An 18706-nucleotide genomic window follows, 5' to 3' on the forward strand; every position below is an offset into this window, starting at 1 on the left:
AGGGAAGAGAATGTGTGTGTGCACGATGACCCACAGCTGCATTGTGATGCAGAGCACGGCGGGAGCTGCTCCAACCGGGAGGAGGTAGGAATCCCTGGACGGGAGGAGGAAGGAGAGGAGCGTCTGGCACGTTGCAGGGATCAGAAGCTGGCGTCACGGAGACATTAGCATATGCAAATGAGCGCAGAGCTGGCAGACTGGTCTGTCTGCAACACACACACACACCATCACACACACACACACACACCATCACACACACCATCACACACACACACACACACACCATCACACACACCATCACACACACACACAAACACAATCATCACACACACACACACACACATACATACACACACACCATCACACACACACACACAAACACAATCATCACACACACACACATACATACACACACACCATCACACACACACTAACACACACACACACACACATCACACACACACACCATCACACACACACACACACAAACACAATCATCACACACACACACACACACACACACCATCACTCCCGTTCTGCTCCCTGTCTGCTCCCTCTGCATCAGGACCGCGTCCCGGCGGTGATGGAAACTTCCAGCAGGATGAGGATGACACAAAGCTCACATCATTTCCATGAAATGAATGAAAAATACTTTATTAATCCCAAAAGGAAATATTATAGTATATAATAATAATAACTAGAGGAGGTCTTGTTCTGGAGGCTGATGGCTGCTGGCAGGAATGATCTTCTGTATCTTTCAGTCTTACATCGGACCTGAAGAAGCCTCTCTCTGAACACACTTTGTTGTTTCTTCACTGTGTTGTGGAGAGGGTGTGAAGAATCCTCCATCATCTTCATCAGCGGTGCTGGTGCATGAGTCCCTGACGGAGACCTGCAGACTTTGAGCTGTACGTAGGAGTTCAGGTCCACCACTGTGAAGACCGGAAGCTGTGTTTGGACTGCGAACGTCTCCTCCCACGTCAGTCTGGATGATGGCTGGTGTCTTTCCTCCTTGGCATGATGATTCTGTGCTTCTTGCCTTCTGTTGAAACTTCCAAAACGTTTCTACCTTTTTTCTCCATCCCGCCCAAAAAGACACAGCTGATAGTCAATATAATTATTTATTTACCTCAGTTCATGAAATGTACAAACAAGTTCTCTGAAGGTATAAAATTTCTTTTAAATAAGTCACTGTTGTATTTCTGTAAATTCAGATAATTTCATTAAAATCCCTGAAGACTTAAAAGTGACAACCTGTTGCTCCACAAACGATGAGAGCGCAGGATGAAAGCTGGCTGTTAGCGAAGCCGTCCAGCAGTCTGCGGCCTGCTCTCCTCGCTGCTCCTCACAGAACACAGACGGGACTTCTGCTTCCAGGAGCTGGGAGAAGGAAGACGCTGGTGTCGGAGAGGACTAAAGGCTTTGGTTGCTTCCAGCTGTTGAACTCGGCATCGCTAGCAGTCCTGCTGCTGCTGGTTTGGTCCAGTCTGACCTCACATTGCTCTGGAGAACATCGCTGGTAGACGTCCAGGCTCCAATGGGAGCAGAGACGTTTCCTGAAGATCAGGACGAGGCAAAACGGATCAGTGCAAGTGATGTTCAAGTCTGTGGGAAATCTGTGTTTGGCTTGTTGTCTGGGTGAAGGTGAAGACGTGGAAAACCCTGAGGATGTCTGGAGAGAGAGGAGAGGTAGGCTTTCAGTGTTCACGTGGTTCACATGCAATACACATGGAATTACATTTACATGTACACCACACAATACTAACATGTGAAACGTGGAGCGCACGTGGTTTTTCTGTAAGGAAACATTTCAAGTCATTTTTATCATCTATTTTTTACAAACATCTCCTCAACACGTCACATATTAAATCCACTTCCACACACCAAACATGCCTGTCCCACATCACAGCTGCAGTAAGGAAGCAAACAGCCCACCACCATAAAAACACTGTCAGTGTTTTTATGACATGGAGAAGACATGGAGCAGAACGGGAGCACATAATTATAATGAATTACATAATTCATTGAAAGGTTCCTTTGACTTGCCAAGGAAGAGATAAAATGCAGTGAATGGCACTCATGAGGAGGACCAGCATGCAGAACAGTGTCAACGTCAGCAGCTCAGCAAAATACAAGGAGACTGTAAAGGTCCACATTAGCAGCTAGCGCTTAGACGGCGGCTCCCACATTAGCAGCTAGCGCTTAGACGGTGGCTCCCACATTAGCAGCTAGCGCTTAGACGGCGGCTCCCACATTAGCAGCTAGCGCTTAGACGGCGGCTCCCACATTAGCAGCTAGCGCTTAGACGGCAGCTCCCACATTAGCAGCTAGCGCTTAGACGGCGGCTCCCACATTAGCAGCTAGCGCTTAGACGGCGGCTCCCACATTAGCAGCTAGCACTTAGACGGCGGCTCCCACATTAGCAGCTAGCACTTAGATGGCGGCTCCCACATTAGCAGCTAGCACTTAGATGGCGGCTCCCACATTAGCAGCTAGCACTTAGATGGCGGCTCCCACATTAGCAGCTAGCGCTTAGATGGCGGCTCCCACATTAGCAGCTAGCACTTAGATGGCGGCTCCCACATTAGCAGCTAGCGCTTAGACGGCGGCTCCCACATTAGCAGCTAGCGCTTAGACGGCGGCTCCCACATTCGCAGCTAGCACTTAGACGCCGGCTCCCACATTCACAGCTAGCACTTAGACGCCGGCTCCCACATTCACAGCTAGCACTTAGACGCCGGCTCCCACATTCACAGCTAGCACTTAGATGGCAGCTGAACGCGGCTAACACGGCTGCTGGACTGGAGGAGAACATAACTATCAGTGTTTGCTGTGGTGAATGCCTTGGACTGGTTTCTACCAGGAAAATGTTTGTGTTGTCTCCTCTTATGCACTTTGCATCTTCACTGTGACTGTGAGGCCAACTGGTTTACATAAAAGCAGGTCTGAGGTCAGATTCTCTGCTACTCACAAACATCCCAGAAAAAAGACAAAACTCATATTAATGTAAATAGTGTCATGCCACTCCATTAACCCTTTGACACCTCCTTCCTTCTGCCACATTAAAGGACGAGGAAGAGGAGGAGGTGGGGGGTATTACTCCTCTGTAGAGGGATTCTGCCTGCATGGAAAACGTTTGTACATTAAGGCAGAGAAACACACAAACAAAGCAGGAAAGATTCAAGTCTGCTTCTAAACCCTGCAGCCTTCAATGCACCATTGTGCATCCTGGTTTTCCCAGTCCACTCCTTCCGTCTGTAGAACGCTCCACGCACGACCAGGGAGGACCGGTGGAGCTAAATCTGGATAGAAGCATGAACTCTGACTTTCTTCTGTTCAACAGCGGCAGTGTTTTAACGTGTCTGTATGTTCATTTCTTCACGTTTCAGACAGAGAATACTCAACTTCGTCTTAATTACCCTCCTAATAATTAGAAAATCCTGATAATCTGCAGCTTAATGGAGGCCGTTCAGCAGACTGACAGCAGCACGCGTGTGTGCTTGGACACAGTTATCAGCCGACTGAACGACTGGAGAAGATAATTCTCTGTTTCAACATTCAGTAATTAGCAGCAGCTGAAAGATGCTGTAGGGTCTGAATCAGCTCCTCTGGAAATGACAAGCCGCAGCTGATAATCACATAGAGAAGCTATTGTCTGTCTTTTTTCTACGTCAGCAACATCGTCTCAATCAGATAAAAACCTGTCTGCACATTTAAAGGAGCAGCTTCTCCATCAGACAGGTCAGAAGGTGCAGAGAAGTCTGGTCTCCGAAGTATTTCTCCAGAAAATGACTGATTTTCTTCTTGGATGGAGCTCCAGGTTTTCAAACAACAGCTTTATGTCAGTTAGAATACGTGTGAAATGACTTGCGTGCACATGCAAACATCATTGTCAGTGGATATCAGAATCAGAACCAGTTTAATTTGTCATGGAGCCAGCGTCCGGCACAACCAAATGATTCCAGTCCAACCTGTCCAAGATCAGACAAAACAACATACATGTGACATAAACAGGATCCAGCAGACGGAGGCAGCAGCCACCTTTTTATGCAGAATGAGGAGAAGATTACACGAGAGAGGGTGGGTGGGTTATAAAAAAAAAGAAGTATCTCTACACTTCACCTCAAAGGGGTAAGGATAAAGATGCGACAAAAAAACACCTCTAAACAAAAAAGCACACATTCAGACAGTTACAACATAAGGGATCACATGGGGGGTGTCTTAGCAGCCAAGTGCAGTTGCAGCCAAGCGGCACATCCATCTAACTCGCCATCTGTGAGTGGAGGGAGGGGAAAGGTCCGGAGTCAGTTAACTATCCCCCCCGTTCATCCCAGTCTGCCACCTGTTGATGTAAACGTGGTCTTGAGAGCTGAGTTTAGCTCCACAGGCCTGAGAAGAGAGTGGGATGTGGGGGGGCTGAGCTTCAGACAGCATTACATTCCAGGAGACGTGATAACCAGCCTGCAAGGCCTGCAGGGAGGCAGATTCAGAAAACAGCTTTGTTTTGGGTCACGGTGAGCTTCAATTGGCTCATCCTTAAGTCCTTAGTGGTCTCAACCTGACTCCAAAAATGCCGAATCAGGGTCAGTTTCCACCAAACCGAGCATCAGCTTCTCCAAGATGTTTCCACCCCATAGATGAGCTCCAGAACCACAACCAGCCTGCCAGTTCAGGCCAGACTGGCATCCAGTTTACAGTCCAGCTCCATCACCGCATGAGTTTGAGTGCTGCTAGTAGCTCGGCATAGTCCATCACAGATCACAGATCATAAATCCAGTTCCACAGGAAGAAGTGACAGACACATGACCTTCATCACGTATCCAGCAGCATGCACTCAGTCAGGACATGCGGCTCCACCTCGCCCATCAGATCAGCTGACCAGATCCATCCATTTTCCACCACTTATCCAGGGTCGGGTCGCGGGGGCAGCAGCCTAAGCAGGGACGCCCAGACTTCCCTCTCCCCAGCCACATTTGCCAACTCTGCGGGGGGATCCCGAGGCGTTCCCAGGCCAGCCGAGAGATATAATCCCTCCAGCGTGTCCTGGGTCTTCCCCGGGGTCTCCTCCCAGTGGGACGTGCCTGGAACACCTCACCAGGGAGGTCCAGGAGGCATCCTGACCAGATGTCCGAGCCACCTCAACTGGTTCCTCTCGATGCGAAGGAGCAGCGGCTCTACTCTGAGCCCCTCCCGGATGACCGAGCTCCTCACCGTATCTCTAAGGGAGAGCCCGGCCACCCTGCGGAGGAAACTCATTTCAGCCGCCTGTATACGAGATCTCCTTCTTTCGGTCACAACCCACAGCTCATGACCATAGGTGAGGGTAGGAACGTAGATCGACTGGTAAATCGAGAGCTTCGCCTTCTGGCTCAGCTCCTTCTTCACCACGACAGACCGGCGCAGAGTCCGCATTACTGCAGACGCCGCACCGATCCGTCTGTCCATCTCGCGCTCCATCCTTCCTTCACTCGTGAACAAGACCCCGAGATATTTAAACTCCTCCACTTGAGGCAGGACCTGACTCCCGACCCGGAGAGGGCAATCCACCCTATTCCGGCTGAGGACCATGGTCTCAGATTTGGAGGTGCTGATTCTCATCCCAGCCGCTTCACACTCGGCCGCGAATCGCTCAAGTGAGAGCTGGAGATCACGACCAGATGAAGCCAACAGGAACACGTCATCTGCAAAAAGCAGGGACCCAATCCTGAGGCCACCAAGCCGGATCCCCTCAACACCTCGGCAGCGCCTAGAAATTCTGTCCATATAAGTTATGAACAGAATCGGTGATAAAGGGCAGCCTTGGCGGAGTCCAACCCTCACCGGAAACGAATCCGACTTACTGCTGGCAATGCGAACCAAGCTCTGACACCTGTCGTACAGGGACCAGACAGCTCGTACAAGGGGGTCCGGTACCCCATACTCCCGGAGTACCCCCCACAGGAGCCCCCGGGGGACACGGTCGAACGCCTTCTCCAGGTCCACAAAACACATGTAGACTGGTTGGGCAAACTCCCATGCCCCCTCCAGGACCCCAAAGAGGGTATAGAGCTGGTCCACTGTTCCGCGACCAGGACGAAAACCACACTGCTCCTCCTCAATCCGGGATTCGACTATCCGGCAGACCCTCCTCTCCAGGACCCCTGAATAGACCTTACCAGGGAGGCTGAGGAGTGTGATTCCCCTGTAATTGGAACACACCCTCCGGTCCCCCTTCTTAAAAAGGGGGACCACCACCCCAGTCTGCCAATCCAGCGGCACTGTCCCCGATGTCCACGCGATGCTGCAGAGGCGTGTCAGCCAGGACAGCCCCACAGCCTCCAGAGCCTTAAGGAACTCCGGGCGGATCTCATCCACCCCCAGGGCCTTGCCGCCAAGGAGCTTTTTAACCACCTCAGCGACTTCAGCCCCAGAGATAGGAGAGTCCACCCCTTAGTCCCCCAGCTCTGCTTCCTCATCGGAAGACGTGTTGGTAGGATTGAGGAGGTCTTCGAAGTATTCCCTCCACCGACCCACAACGTCCCGAGTTGAGGTCAGCAGCTCCCCACCTCCACTGTACATAGTATTGACGGAGCACTGCTTCCCCCTCCTGAGCCGCCGGATGGTGGACCAGAATTGCCTCGAAGCCGTCCGGAAGTCTTTCTCCATGGCCTCGCCGAACTCCTCCCATGCCCAAGTTTTTGCCTCGGCAACGGCCGAAGCCGCATGCCGCTTAGCCTGTCGGTACCCATCAGCTGCCTCCAGAGTCCCACAGGCCAAGAAGGCCCGATAGGACTCCTTCTTCAGCTTGACGGTATCCCTCACTGCTGGTGTCCACCAACGAGTCCTGGGATTACCGCCACGACAGGCACCAACGACCTTACAGCCACAGCTCCGGCTGGCCACCTCATCAATAGAGGCACGGAACACAGCCCATTCAGACTCAATGTCCCCCGCCTCACTCGGGACATGGTTGAAGCTCTGCTGAAGGTGGGAGTTGAAGCTCGCTCTGACAGGGGACTCAGCCAGACGTTCCAGCAGACCCTCACAACACGTTGAGGCCTGCCAGATCTGACCGGCTTCCTCCCCCACCACCTGAGCCAACTCACCACCAGGTGGTGATCAGTTGAAGCTCCGCCCCCCTCTTCACCCGAGTGTCCAAGGCATGTGGCCGCAGGTCCGACGATACGACTACAAAATCGATCATCGAACTGCGGCCCAGGGAATCCTGATGCCAGGTGTACATATGGACACTCTTATGTTGGAACATGGTGTTCGTTATGGACAATCCATGACGAGCACAGAAGTTCAATAACAAAACACCATTTGGGTTCGGGGGGGAGAGACCATGCCTCGCAATCACTCCCCTCCAGGTCTCACTGTCATTGCCCACGTGAGCATTGAAGTCCCCCAGCAGAACAATGGAGTCCCCAGAAGGAGCACCCTCCAGCACTCCCTCCAAGGCCTCCAGCAAGGGTGGGTACTCTGAACTGCTGTTCGGTGCATAAGCACAGACAATAGTCAGGACCCGTCCCCCCACCCGGAGGCGGAGGGAAACTACCCTTTCATCCACCGGGGTAAACCCCAACGTGCAGGCACCAAGCTGGGGGCTGATGAGAATGCCCACACCTGCTCGGCGCCTCTCACCATGAGCAACTCCAGAGTGGAAGAAGGTCCAGCCCCTCTCGAGGGTTCTGGTTCCAGAGCCCAAGCCATGCGTCGAGGTGAGTCCAACTACATCTACTCTGAACTGCTCAACCTCGCGCACAAGCTCAGGCTCCTTCCCCACCAGAGAGGTGACATTCCACGTCCCTAGAGCCAGCTTCTGCAGCCGGGGATCGGACCGCCAGGGTCCCCGCCTCTTGCTGCCGCCCAGCTCACACTGCACCCGACCCCTACGGCTCCTCCCGCAGATGGTAAGCCCACGGGAGGTGGGGCCTATGTAACCCTTTCGGCCAACCGGGTCGCACAGGCAAAGGCCCGGCCACCAGTTGCTTGCTCTCATGGCCCACCACCAGGCCTGTCTCCAGAGGGAGTCCCGGTGACCCACGTCCGGGCAAGGGAACATTTCCGCCCATGGTCATAGTCATCATAGAGGTCTTTGAGCTCAGCTGACCAGATCCATGATTTAAATTTAGAAAGAAAAGTAGCAAGAGGCTCAGATAGATAGCCGGACAATACAAAGTAGGACCAAGGCAGAGTGGGAACGGGAGGGAAAGAAAAAGAAGACCATCAATCTCTCCCAGTAGCAAACAACTAGTTATACTGGTGGCTCCCCACATAGCAGACCCTGTCTGGCCCAAATCTGGTCCAGTGTGGCCAGTCCCAAACTGGATGAGGGACCAGACTGGAGACCAGTGTGAGGAGGAGGAACCAGTCTGGAGACCAGTACGAGGAGGAGGAACCATACTGGTGACCAGGATGAGGAGGAGGAACCACACTGGTGACCAGTATGAGGACGAAAAGAGTAAGCTACAAGAAACAATGTAAACAATCCCAGATTTCTGTGTGAGTTTAAGATGGTGGTTCAGCAGGACGATCCCTGATGTAAAAAGCACCAGTATAAATCACTGCAAACACTTCCATCCAGCTCATCTGCATAAATCTGCATAAATCTGCATGAATGAATGATTCTCCTTCCTCTGAAAACAAATGTGCTTTAAAAAAAAAGGAAAACTTATCTGTTGTCTCTGAGAGGAAACATTAGAACACACACACTTACACACACTCACAAACACACATACACACAGACACAAAAAATATTAAAAATATTAAGTAATGGGATTATAACATTGTAGGACTTGACTTCTAAATATGATCTTTTGCCGACTGTTGGATTTTATTTATTTATTTATATTGTGTTGTTTACATAATTTCAACCCTCACCAGACTCCAGTCTGCAGTCCAGAAGTGACCCACATGCTTAGTAGACATGACAATACTCCGTTCACAGAAGTGAATATGATGCTAAATGTATCAGCAGCTGTTTGCATGAGCTTTGCTTGAAAGCCACCAAGAAAATGTCATCATGATTATTTTATTTCTTACCAGTACAGCAGTTAAAGCTGGGGTAGGTAACGTTAGGGAGCTAGCGCCCTGTCCTGGCTCCTCCCCTGGTCCTGGCCCCTCCCCCTGTCTTGGCTCCTCCCTCTTGGCTCCTCCCATTGTCTTGGATTCCCCCTCGTCTTAGCCTCTCCCCCTGTCTTGCCCCCTCCCTCTCCATCGGCTTTTCCCCTTGTCTTGGCCCCTCCCAGTCATGGCTCCTCCCCCTGTCTGGGCTCCTCCCCCTCTGGTTCTGCTCCTTGCGTGATCCAAAGCTTTTTTATTCGCAGCTTTTTCCACCAACGATTTTCTCTTTCTCGGCTGTTTAGCAGGAGGAGGCAAATAAACCGAGCCGGGTCGGGAAATCCTTTCTGCATTTTCTCAGCCATGTTTGCCTTCTGAGTTTCTTCTTCACTACTTTGTATTTTCGTCCTAACACGCTGTTTATATGCAGGGTGTGGCTATCAGGTATGCGCTGCTGGAGGGGGAGGAGGGGAGCCGGGAGAAGAAGCTACGAAATATAAGAAATGAACAACTCCATTTGGGTCGGAACGTTTGGATTGGTCAGAGTTTTTACAGGTTTACAGTAAACTGAGGGGTCTAACTATATTTCTTATTGATCATGATTACAGAATGTATAGACTACTATCAGGACGAGGAACCACTTCACCCAGAGGAACATGTCTCTCAGCAACATTACGTACTGGAGATTTAAGAAGTGAGGAGGGAGAGTAATTAAACACTTTCTCTCCAGTTTTGCACAAACATTGTTACTGAGGTCTCCTTGTTGCTCTGCCTTAGTCTCACAGGTTGTAGAAGAACAGATAATAACAACATGGGGAATCAAACACAAGTCGGATGCAAACACGTATGAATCTCAGATAGAGGAGAACCAGCCCAGTTGCAGGTTTTTTAACTCTCAAAAAGAGACTCTACTGTTGCACAAGAAAGACAACAGGAAATACATCTCAAAACAAACAGTGGATGCTGCTCGTTTGAACCCTGGATGAGTGTGGAATGTGGAAAGTCTATTAATATCACTCTTAGCGACTTGCTAATCACGACATTAATTGTTATATATGTCCAGGGTAGGCAACTAGACGTGGGGCCAAAATCTTTCAGACCAACTGAAAGGCCAGAATGGCGTTTTCACAGCTAAAACATGTCTTTTACGACTAAATTCTGTTGTATTTCATTGTAATTATACATTTATTTATAAATTATATTTAAATAAACCTGTAAAACATGTTATTTGTACACTGTTTGTGTTATATTTTTAACATGGTGTGAGCTCTACTGTCCTTTACTGTCCAGTTGTAGATTAAGGAAAGTGGTTCAGGGAGAAGTGGAAATTGAACCTTACACCTGGTTGCTTTACCAGGTGAACTAAACACCTATATGAGCATTCAGCTTTAAGACAACGATTATTTTCCTCGTCTTCATTTTCACCTTCAATATTTTTAAGTAAATGTAAAATAAAAAAATAAATAAATACAAAAAAGCCCCCCCCCCTCCACCACCACCACTGCCCACACACACACACACACACACACACACACACACACACACACACACACACACCAGCCTCCTGCATGACTGCGTTTCCATTAAAAGCTGGGATTCCCATCAGCCTTGTGAGGTGTGAGCACAGACACACCGTAAGTCAGACTCATTATGTCAGACGGTCCTGGCTTCTCAACAACACGCATGTTTGTGTCTCGCTGCTCTTTCAGACCAGTGCAGGAGCCTCAATCGGATCCGTGCATCGTGGTCCTGATGGTGCAGAAACCTGACGAATGGATGGGCAACTCAGATCCGGGAGGATGGTCATGTGACCAGGAGATGAACAGCAGTAACTGCAGGTCAGAAGACACGCTGCTTATGTCGTATAAAAGAGATTTTCCTTCAGATTTCATCAGTGAGATGTTGAGTAGACGTTAATGAAGCTCCGCTTCCTGTTTCTGCTCCAAGATACAGCCTCATGAGCAGTTTCTGCCAGACCGACAGAAGTCTGGTTCTGGTTCTGATGCAGGTTTTCCCTCCTGGTTCAGGTCCTGATGGAGGTTTTCCTCCCTGGTTCTGGTCCTGATGGAGGTTTTCCTCCCTGGTTCTGGTTCTGGTCCTGATGGAGGTTTTCCTCCCTGGTTCTGGTTCTGGTCCTGATGGAGGTTTTCCTCCCTGGTTCTGGTTCTGGTCCTGATGGAGGTTTTACTCCCTGGTTCAGGTCCTGATGGAGGTTTTCCTCCCTGGTTCTGGTTCTGGTCCTGATGGAGGTTTTCCTCCCTGGTTCTGGTTCTGGTCCTGATGGAGGTTTTCCTCCCTGGTTCTGGTTCTGGTCCTGATGGAGGTTTTCCTCCCTGGTTCTGGTTCTGGTCCTGATGGAGGTTTTCCTTCCTGGTTCTGGTTCTGGTCCTGACAGAGGTTTTCCTTCCTGGTTCTGGTCCTGACAGAGGTTTTCCTCCCTGGTTCTGGTTCTGATGGAGGTTTTCCTTCCTGGTTCTGGTCCTGATGGAGGATTTCCTCTCTGGTTCTGGTCCTGGTGGAGGTTTTCCAGACTGAACTGGACCTAACTGGACTGAACTGGACTGAACCGGACTGTAAAAGTGGGGTTGTGTGTTGTTGTGAATCAGGGCTGTATAAATAAAGCTGAATTGAATTGTGTATGTGAAACAGGAAGTTGCTGTGATTGGCTAATAAAAAACGTGTTTCATCTCAGCTTCTAGCACCTCCCACCTTCACAGCTCTTCTCTTCTCAAGCACATCTCTGATGCTCCTCATCTGCAACTCAGTTTCCATGACAACCAGCTAATGCCAGCTGTCATCTCTCAGACCCAATCTGCACGTTGGAAACGTGGTTAACGACATGGCAGCAGCTTCCTCCTGGTCTCACCTGTCTGTCTTCAGGCCATCTTCCCTTCCAGCAGCTCTCGCGTGTTTTCAGCAGCCCGCGCCAAACTGTCAGCCATTAGGGCCTCCTCCAAGCTCCTCCTGGCCTGGGACACCTTCACTTCCTGCTCCCTGGAGGCACACATACAGATTACTCTGTTATGCTTTGTTTACAGTCTATCAGGCAACATCCAGAACACAGTGAAATAGAAACATGAAGCACTAGTTCAAATGATCAAAGCCTCAAGGACACGTATAAATCTCTCAAACACACAACACAGAGTTCACATTGTGTAAACATCGCATAAACATCGCCTGGAAGTCACGTAAACATATAAATATCACGTAAACATATAAACATCACATAACCACATAAACATCACGTAAACATATAAACATCACGTAAACATATAAACATCACATAACCACATAAACATCACGTAAACACATAAACATCACGTAAGCATATAAACATCACATAACCACATAAACATCACGTAAACATATAAACATCATGTAAACATATAAACATCACATAACCACATAAACATCACGTAAACATATAAACATCACGTAAACATATAAACATCACGTAAACATATAAACATCACATAACCACATAAACATCACATAACCACATAAACATCACGTAAACATATAAACATCACGTAAACATATAAACATCACATAACCACATAAACATCACGTAAACATATAAACATCACGTAAACATATAAACATCACGTAAACATATAAACATCATGTAAACATATAAACATCACATAACCACATAAACATCACGTAAACATATAAACATCATGTAAACATATAAACATCACATAAACATATAAACATCACGTAAACATATAAACATCATGTAAACACATAAACATCACATAAACATATAAACATCACGTAAACACATAAACATCACATAAACATCACGCTAACACATAAACATCACGTAAACACATTAACATCACGCTAACACATAAACATCACGTAAAGACATAAATATCACGTGAACATATAAACATCACATAAACACATAAACATCACGTAAACACATAAACATCACATAAACACATAAACATCACATAAACACATAAACATCACGTAAACACATAAACATCATGTAAACACATAAACATCACGTAAACACATAAACATCACGTAAACACATAAACATCACGTAAACATATAAACATCACGTAAACACATAAACATCTCGTAAACACATAAACATCACATAAACATCACACTAACACATAAAAATCACGTAAACACATAAACATCACATAAACATCACGCTAACACATAAACATCACGTAAACACATTAACATCACGCTAACACATAACATCACGTAAACACATAAACATCACATAAACACATAAACATCACATAAACATCACACTAACACATAAACATCACGTAAACACATAAACATCACATAAACATCAGGCTAACACATAAACATCACGTAAACACATAAACATCACATAAACATCAGGCTAACACATAAACATCACGCTAACACATAAACATCACGTAAACACATTAACATCACGCTAACACATAAACATCACGTAAACACATAAACATCACATAAACACATAAACATCACATAAACATCACACTAACACATAAACATCACGTAAACACATAAACATCACATAAACATCAGGCTAACACATAAACATCACGTAAACACATTAACATCACGCTAACACATAAACATCACATAAACACATAAACATCACATAAACACATAAACATCACATAAACACATAAACATCACGTAAACACATGAACATCACGTGAACATATAAACATCACGTAAACACATAAACATCACTTAAACATATAAACATCACGTAAACATCACATTACATAAAAAAAAAAAAACATTAACATCACGCTAACACATAAACATCCCGTAAACTCATAAATGTCACTTAAATATCGCCTGGAAGTCACGTGAACATATAAACATCGCGTAAACATATAAACATCACATTAACACATAAACATCACGTAAACATATAAACATCACATAAACATATGAACATCACGTAAATATTGCCTGGAAGTCACGTAAACATATAAACATCACGTAAACATCGCCTGGAAGTCACGTAAACATATAAACATCACGTAAGTATATAAACATCACGTAAATATATAAACATCATGTAAACATCGCCTGGAAGTCACATAAACATATAAACATCACGTAAACATATAAACATCATGTAAATATATAAACATCGCATAAACATATAAACATCACGTAAATATTGCCTGGAAGTCACGTAAACATATAAACATCACGTAAACATCGCCTGGAAGTCACGTAAACATATAAACATCACGTAAGTATATAAACATCACGTAAATATATAAACATCATGTAAACATCGCCTGGAAGTCACATAAACATATAAACATCACGTAAACATATAAACATCATGTAAATATATAAACATCGCATAAACATATAAACATCACGTAAACTTTTGTTTTATTTAAACATTTACTTCTGTCTTCAGTTGGTGAACTTTCTTTTTGTTAATTTGTTCGAATTAAATTTAGTTAATCTTATGTTAACTATTCTATTTATGTTTATTTATCTATATATTTGTGAGTGTCTGTACTTGGGTTTGGTTTAGTCCTCTTTAGGTTATTGAATGTTGGTTTTCTGACAGTCAATAGGCTGAGGAACCAGGTCTGGGTCTCCAGACGTCTCAGATAAGAGTTTTCTTCATGACTGTCAGACTCGCTCAGTCCTGCACTCCAGAGTTCATCTTGTGTTGGAGAAATATTCCAGAAACAACCAAACATCCGTCAGACATATTGATCAGCAGTTCTCCTGCCACGATTAACCCGCTGCTCTCCCAGACAATGATTTAAAACAGAAATAAAAGACATTTTTCTCTTCCTGCACAGAAAAAAAAATCAGTAGATACGTCTGTGAGAATGAAAGCTCGCCTTTAACTGGCTTTTGTTCTAAGAGAATGAAGGAAAACTAAAGCAATGTGTGAGGAAGAGGAAGAGGAGGAGGAGGAGGAGGAAGGAGAGCAGTTTAGGATGAAAAGCACATTCAGCTGTAAAGACGGGAGGGATGAGAAGAAAATGGGAAATGGAGAGGAGATAAGAGGATGAAGGGAAAGAGCTGGGAACCAGTAGCTGATATGAGTGAAGATGGAAGGGGTGGAGGGGTGAGCTGAAGATGGAAAACCAGAGGTGAAGATGGAAAAACAAAAGGAAGGAGGGATGGATAAATGATGGAGCAAAGGAGGAGGAGGAGGGAGGATGTAGAGAGATATGGAAGGATGGTGGAAGGGAAGAGGAGGGGTTCAGGACTCTGCAGTCACGTCTTCGGTCAGCTGGACACACACAGAAACACACACAGTAAGTTGTGTGTCGCCACAGTGCCCCCTGCTGTCCAACCGCAGGAAGTGTCCCTGTTACACCAACAGCTGGGGGGGGGTTCCTCCAGAACCAGCTGGTTCTAGAGGTCACAGCTGGTTCTGGAGGTCTCAGCTGGTTCTGGATGTCAGGATGAGGTCAGGATTCTGACTGGACCACACTGAGACCTGGTCCTCCTCAGGGGGGGTCTAACCTTTAGGTAATTGTCCTAAAATGTCCAAATCCCGGCTCCCGTATCGGTTCCTGGTGTCTGGACCGGCTCCCGTATCGGTTCCTGGTGTCTGGACCGGCTCCTGTCTCGGTTCCTGGTGTCTGGACCGGCTCCCGTCTCGGTTCCTGGTGTCTGGACCGGCTCCCGAATTGGTTCCTGCGCCAATGCTGAGTTCAGGCAGACTTTTACAGATGACATCTGGCTTGGTCTTCATCCCGTCTCTTCTCTGACATCTCTCCAGGCAGTAAAAGTTAGGCTGATGTCGACTCTTGTCTTTTGCGTTTTCCCTTCCTTTCTTCCTCGGATAATGCCGTGGTGCCTTTAAGTGTCACAGGGAGGTTTGGGGGGTTTAATGTTATATTTTGTGTGTGACCCTGAGGCCTTGTCCACATGTAGCCGGGCTTTTTAAAAACCAAACATCTTCCCCCCTCCAGCCAGGAAAAATCTTTAAATCTTCAGTAGGTAACGTTGCTCAGAGACATGTTCCTCTGGGTGAACTGGTTCCTCGTCCTGATAGTAGTCTATTCTGTCATCATGAACAATAAGAAATATAGTTAGACCCCTCAGTTTACTGTAAATCTGTAAAAACTCTGACCAATCCAAACGTTCCGACCCAAATGGAGTTGTTCATTTCTTATATTTCGTAGCTTCTTCTCCCGGCTCCCCTCCTCCCCCTCCAGCAGCGCATACCTGATAGCCACACCCTGCATATAAACAGCGTGTTAGGATGAAAATACAAAGTAGTGAAGAAGAAACTCAGAAGGCAAACATGGCTGAGAAAATGCAGGAAGGATTTCCCGACCCGGCTCGTTTTCTTGAACACAAACAGATGAACAGCAGTAAATATATAACCTCCTTGGTGGAGGGAAGAAAAAATCAAGACAGGGCCAAGACAGGGCGCCACCTTCACATCTTGCTAGTTCCCCAACATCACCTACCCCGGCTTTAATGTCTTCATCTGTCGTTGGTAGTTTATGTGGAACGGTCTCTGAGCTTGTAAAAACAAACCAACAAAAGTGCCTGGACAACAGATAACGCCATCACAGCTCTAAGGAGGTCCCTGCTGGTGTAAAAGACTTCATGTGTTCAGTAAGCGCTGCGCCTACGGTTTTATTTTGTAAAGGCCAGACAGGAAGTCTGCGCTGTGTTGTTAGTGAAAGGATGGGGTGAGTGGGAGGGGTTGGTAACGCTTTAGATATACCGATGAATCAAGTGCTGAATTCTTAAGTCTCTGCACTGTCCGTTGCCCGGGAGGATCACGAGCCGCGTTTTGCCGGGTCCCAGCTCCTGAGAAGTGGCTGGGCCTCAGCCCGACACGACACAAGCTTCATGTTATGCTGGGAAGCAAAATATTTCTGGTTTTTCCTCCTGGTGATGCTTCAGAGCAGCGTCTCCAGTTAGCCTTCTCCAGCCAGCAGAAGACCATGACTCTTGTCTCTTTCTCTCTTTAATATTCTTGTCTCTTTGCTGAATCAGCGATGTTGTGTGTTCAAACAGCCAGATCCTTATTATACCACGAAGCCAAACGTTACGCCGTGTCCTGGATGTAACTGTAACTGTTTCGTGTCGGTTTCTCAGTCTCAGGACGCTGCTGGGCAGCAACAGTTCTAGAAATGCACATGATAGATGTCACTGTGTCATCAAACATATCCGGGACGCCAAGTTTTAATGTCAGAATGTTACAGACTGCGTCTTTAAAACCAATTTCTGCTGGATACAGAAGAAGAAAACAAAGATGGGACTGTTTCATCCAAATTCTGCGTCTGTTACGTACATAATTTGGTGCATTTTCAAGGGGCTTAGCTATCGGTCACTTGATGCAGGAAACAATAAAACTACCGGAAACCACCAGGGGCAGTGTTGAGTTGTACAGCTGACACACAACCAAAAAAGAAGAAGAAGACAGGAAGAAGACAACGCAGAAGCCACCAAATGAAAAGCTCCCGGAGAAGATGCAGAGGAAGTTGAGAGCAGCAAAAAAACACTGTAGTTTTCTTCTTCTGGTGTTTTTAGACGGTTGTAAACAACTTTGTTTCCCGCCACCAACCGGTGTCAGAACGTAGAAGTGAGCTCTGAACTCAGCACTGCCCCCTAGTGGATCAGCTGACTCAACAGCGTTAAAGACGTGTGGAAATATGAGGACAATGTCTCAGACGGACAACCAGGTTCACGTAATGAAGCGAGCAGAAAAGACCTTCAGAAGAAACTGATGGAAGAAGCAGGGAGCAAAAGCACAAAGAGCTGCAGATGGTGATCACACACACACACACACACACACATCCAGAGTCGCCGTTTTTCTTCCTGCAGGTAATCGTTCCTAATTCAGTTGAAATAAGTGATGCGTGTGTGAACACATGATCAGGGTTAACTTCAGGAGGTCTGATCAGAGTTCCAAGCAGACATGTTGCCGTGGAAGCGGGATTAAAACCACGTAATTTTTCCTGATTTAAAGTGAAGCGGACTCATGGAGGAAAGAAGACGGTCCAGAGTCTTACCGGATCTGCTCATCTGTAACGGTGAATGCCTTGCAGAGCGGCTGCGACGTGTTGAGCCAGACGGCCGGGTTCTTCTCTGCAGCCGCCGTCGTCTGTCCCGTGATGGGGGCGGAGCTCATGTGCAGGGCACTGGCGATGGCGGACAGCAGAGTGTCATGGCTGGGGTCTGGACCCACACCTGCAGCAGCGGCGAGAGTGGGAGGGGTTAGACATCAGCTTGCAGAGCAGCGAGGTGGTGATGATGATGATGAAGGGCGCTTACCCTGCAGACCTTTTGGCAGGTCCATGCTACGTAGGACTTGCTCCGAGACGTCTGATGACCGAAGACCTTTCAGTCGCTTCTCCCAGAACAACTAGAGACACAAAGTTCAATCTTTACACAGCAGAATCTTTATCACAGTGAGTCCAGGGGTTAAAGCAAAAAAGTTTCCGGGGGGAGGAACCACTTAAATACATCTTAATTAAGTGTTTATTTTCGTCGACAAGTTCAGACTAACACATGATACAAGCTAAAAACTGGTACCGACTAACACCTGGTACAGGCGAACACATGATACAAGCTAAAAACTGGTACCGACTAGCACCTGGTACAGGCGAACACATGATACAAGCTAAAAACTGGTACCGACTAGCACCTGGTACAGGCGAACACATGATACAAGCTA

At 47.1% G+C, this 18706-nt stretch overlaps 1 protein-coding gene across 2 annotated transcripts in view; it reads right to left on the reverse strand.

The window, feature by feature from the left end:
- Positions 1–1137: 1137 nt before the first annotated feature.
- mbd2 (methyl-CpG binding domain protein 2) overlaps positions 1138–18706 on the reverse strand; it is a 41159-nt gene continuing 23590 nt past the window's right edge. Inside the window, exons 4-7 of one of the 2 annotated variants that reach the window (XM_079256223.1) lie at positions 18304–18394; positions 18042–18219; positions 11909–12036; positions 1138–1672 (exon numbers count right to left, since the gene is read on the reverse strand). In XM_079256223.1, coding sequence (XP_079112349.1) covers positions 11919–12036; positions 18042–18219; positions 18304–18394 — 387 coding nt within the window. In that variant the 3' untranslated portion in view covers positions 1138–1672; positions 11909–11918. The remainder of the gene's footprint in view (positions 1673–11908; positions 12037–18041; positions 18220–18303; positions 18395–18706) is intronic. The other variant, XM_079256224.1, reaches the window with a different exon arrangement.

The sequence above is a fragment of the Telmatherina bonti genome, assembly GCF_933228915.1.
Source record: "Telmatherina bonti genome assembly, chromosome: 17".
Lineage (NCBI taxonomy): Eukaryota > Metazoa > Chordata > Actinopteri > Atheriniformes > Telmatherinidae > Telmatherina > Telmatherina bonti.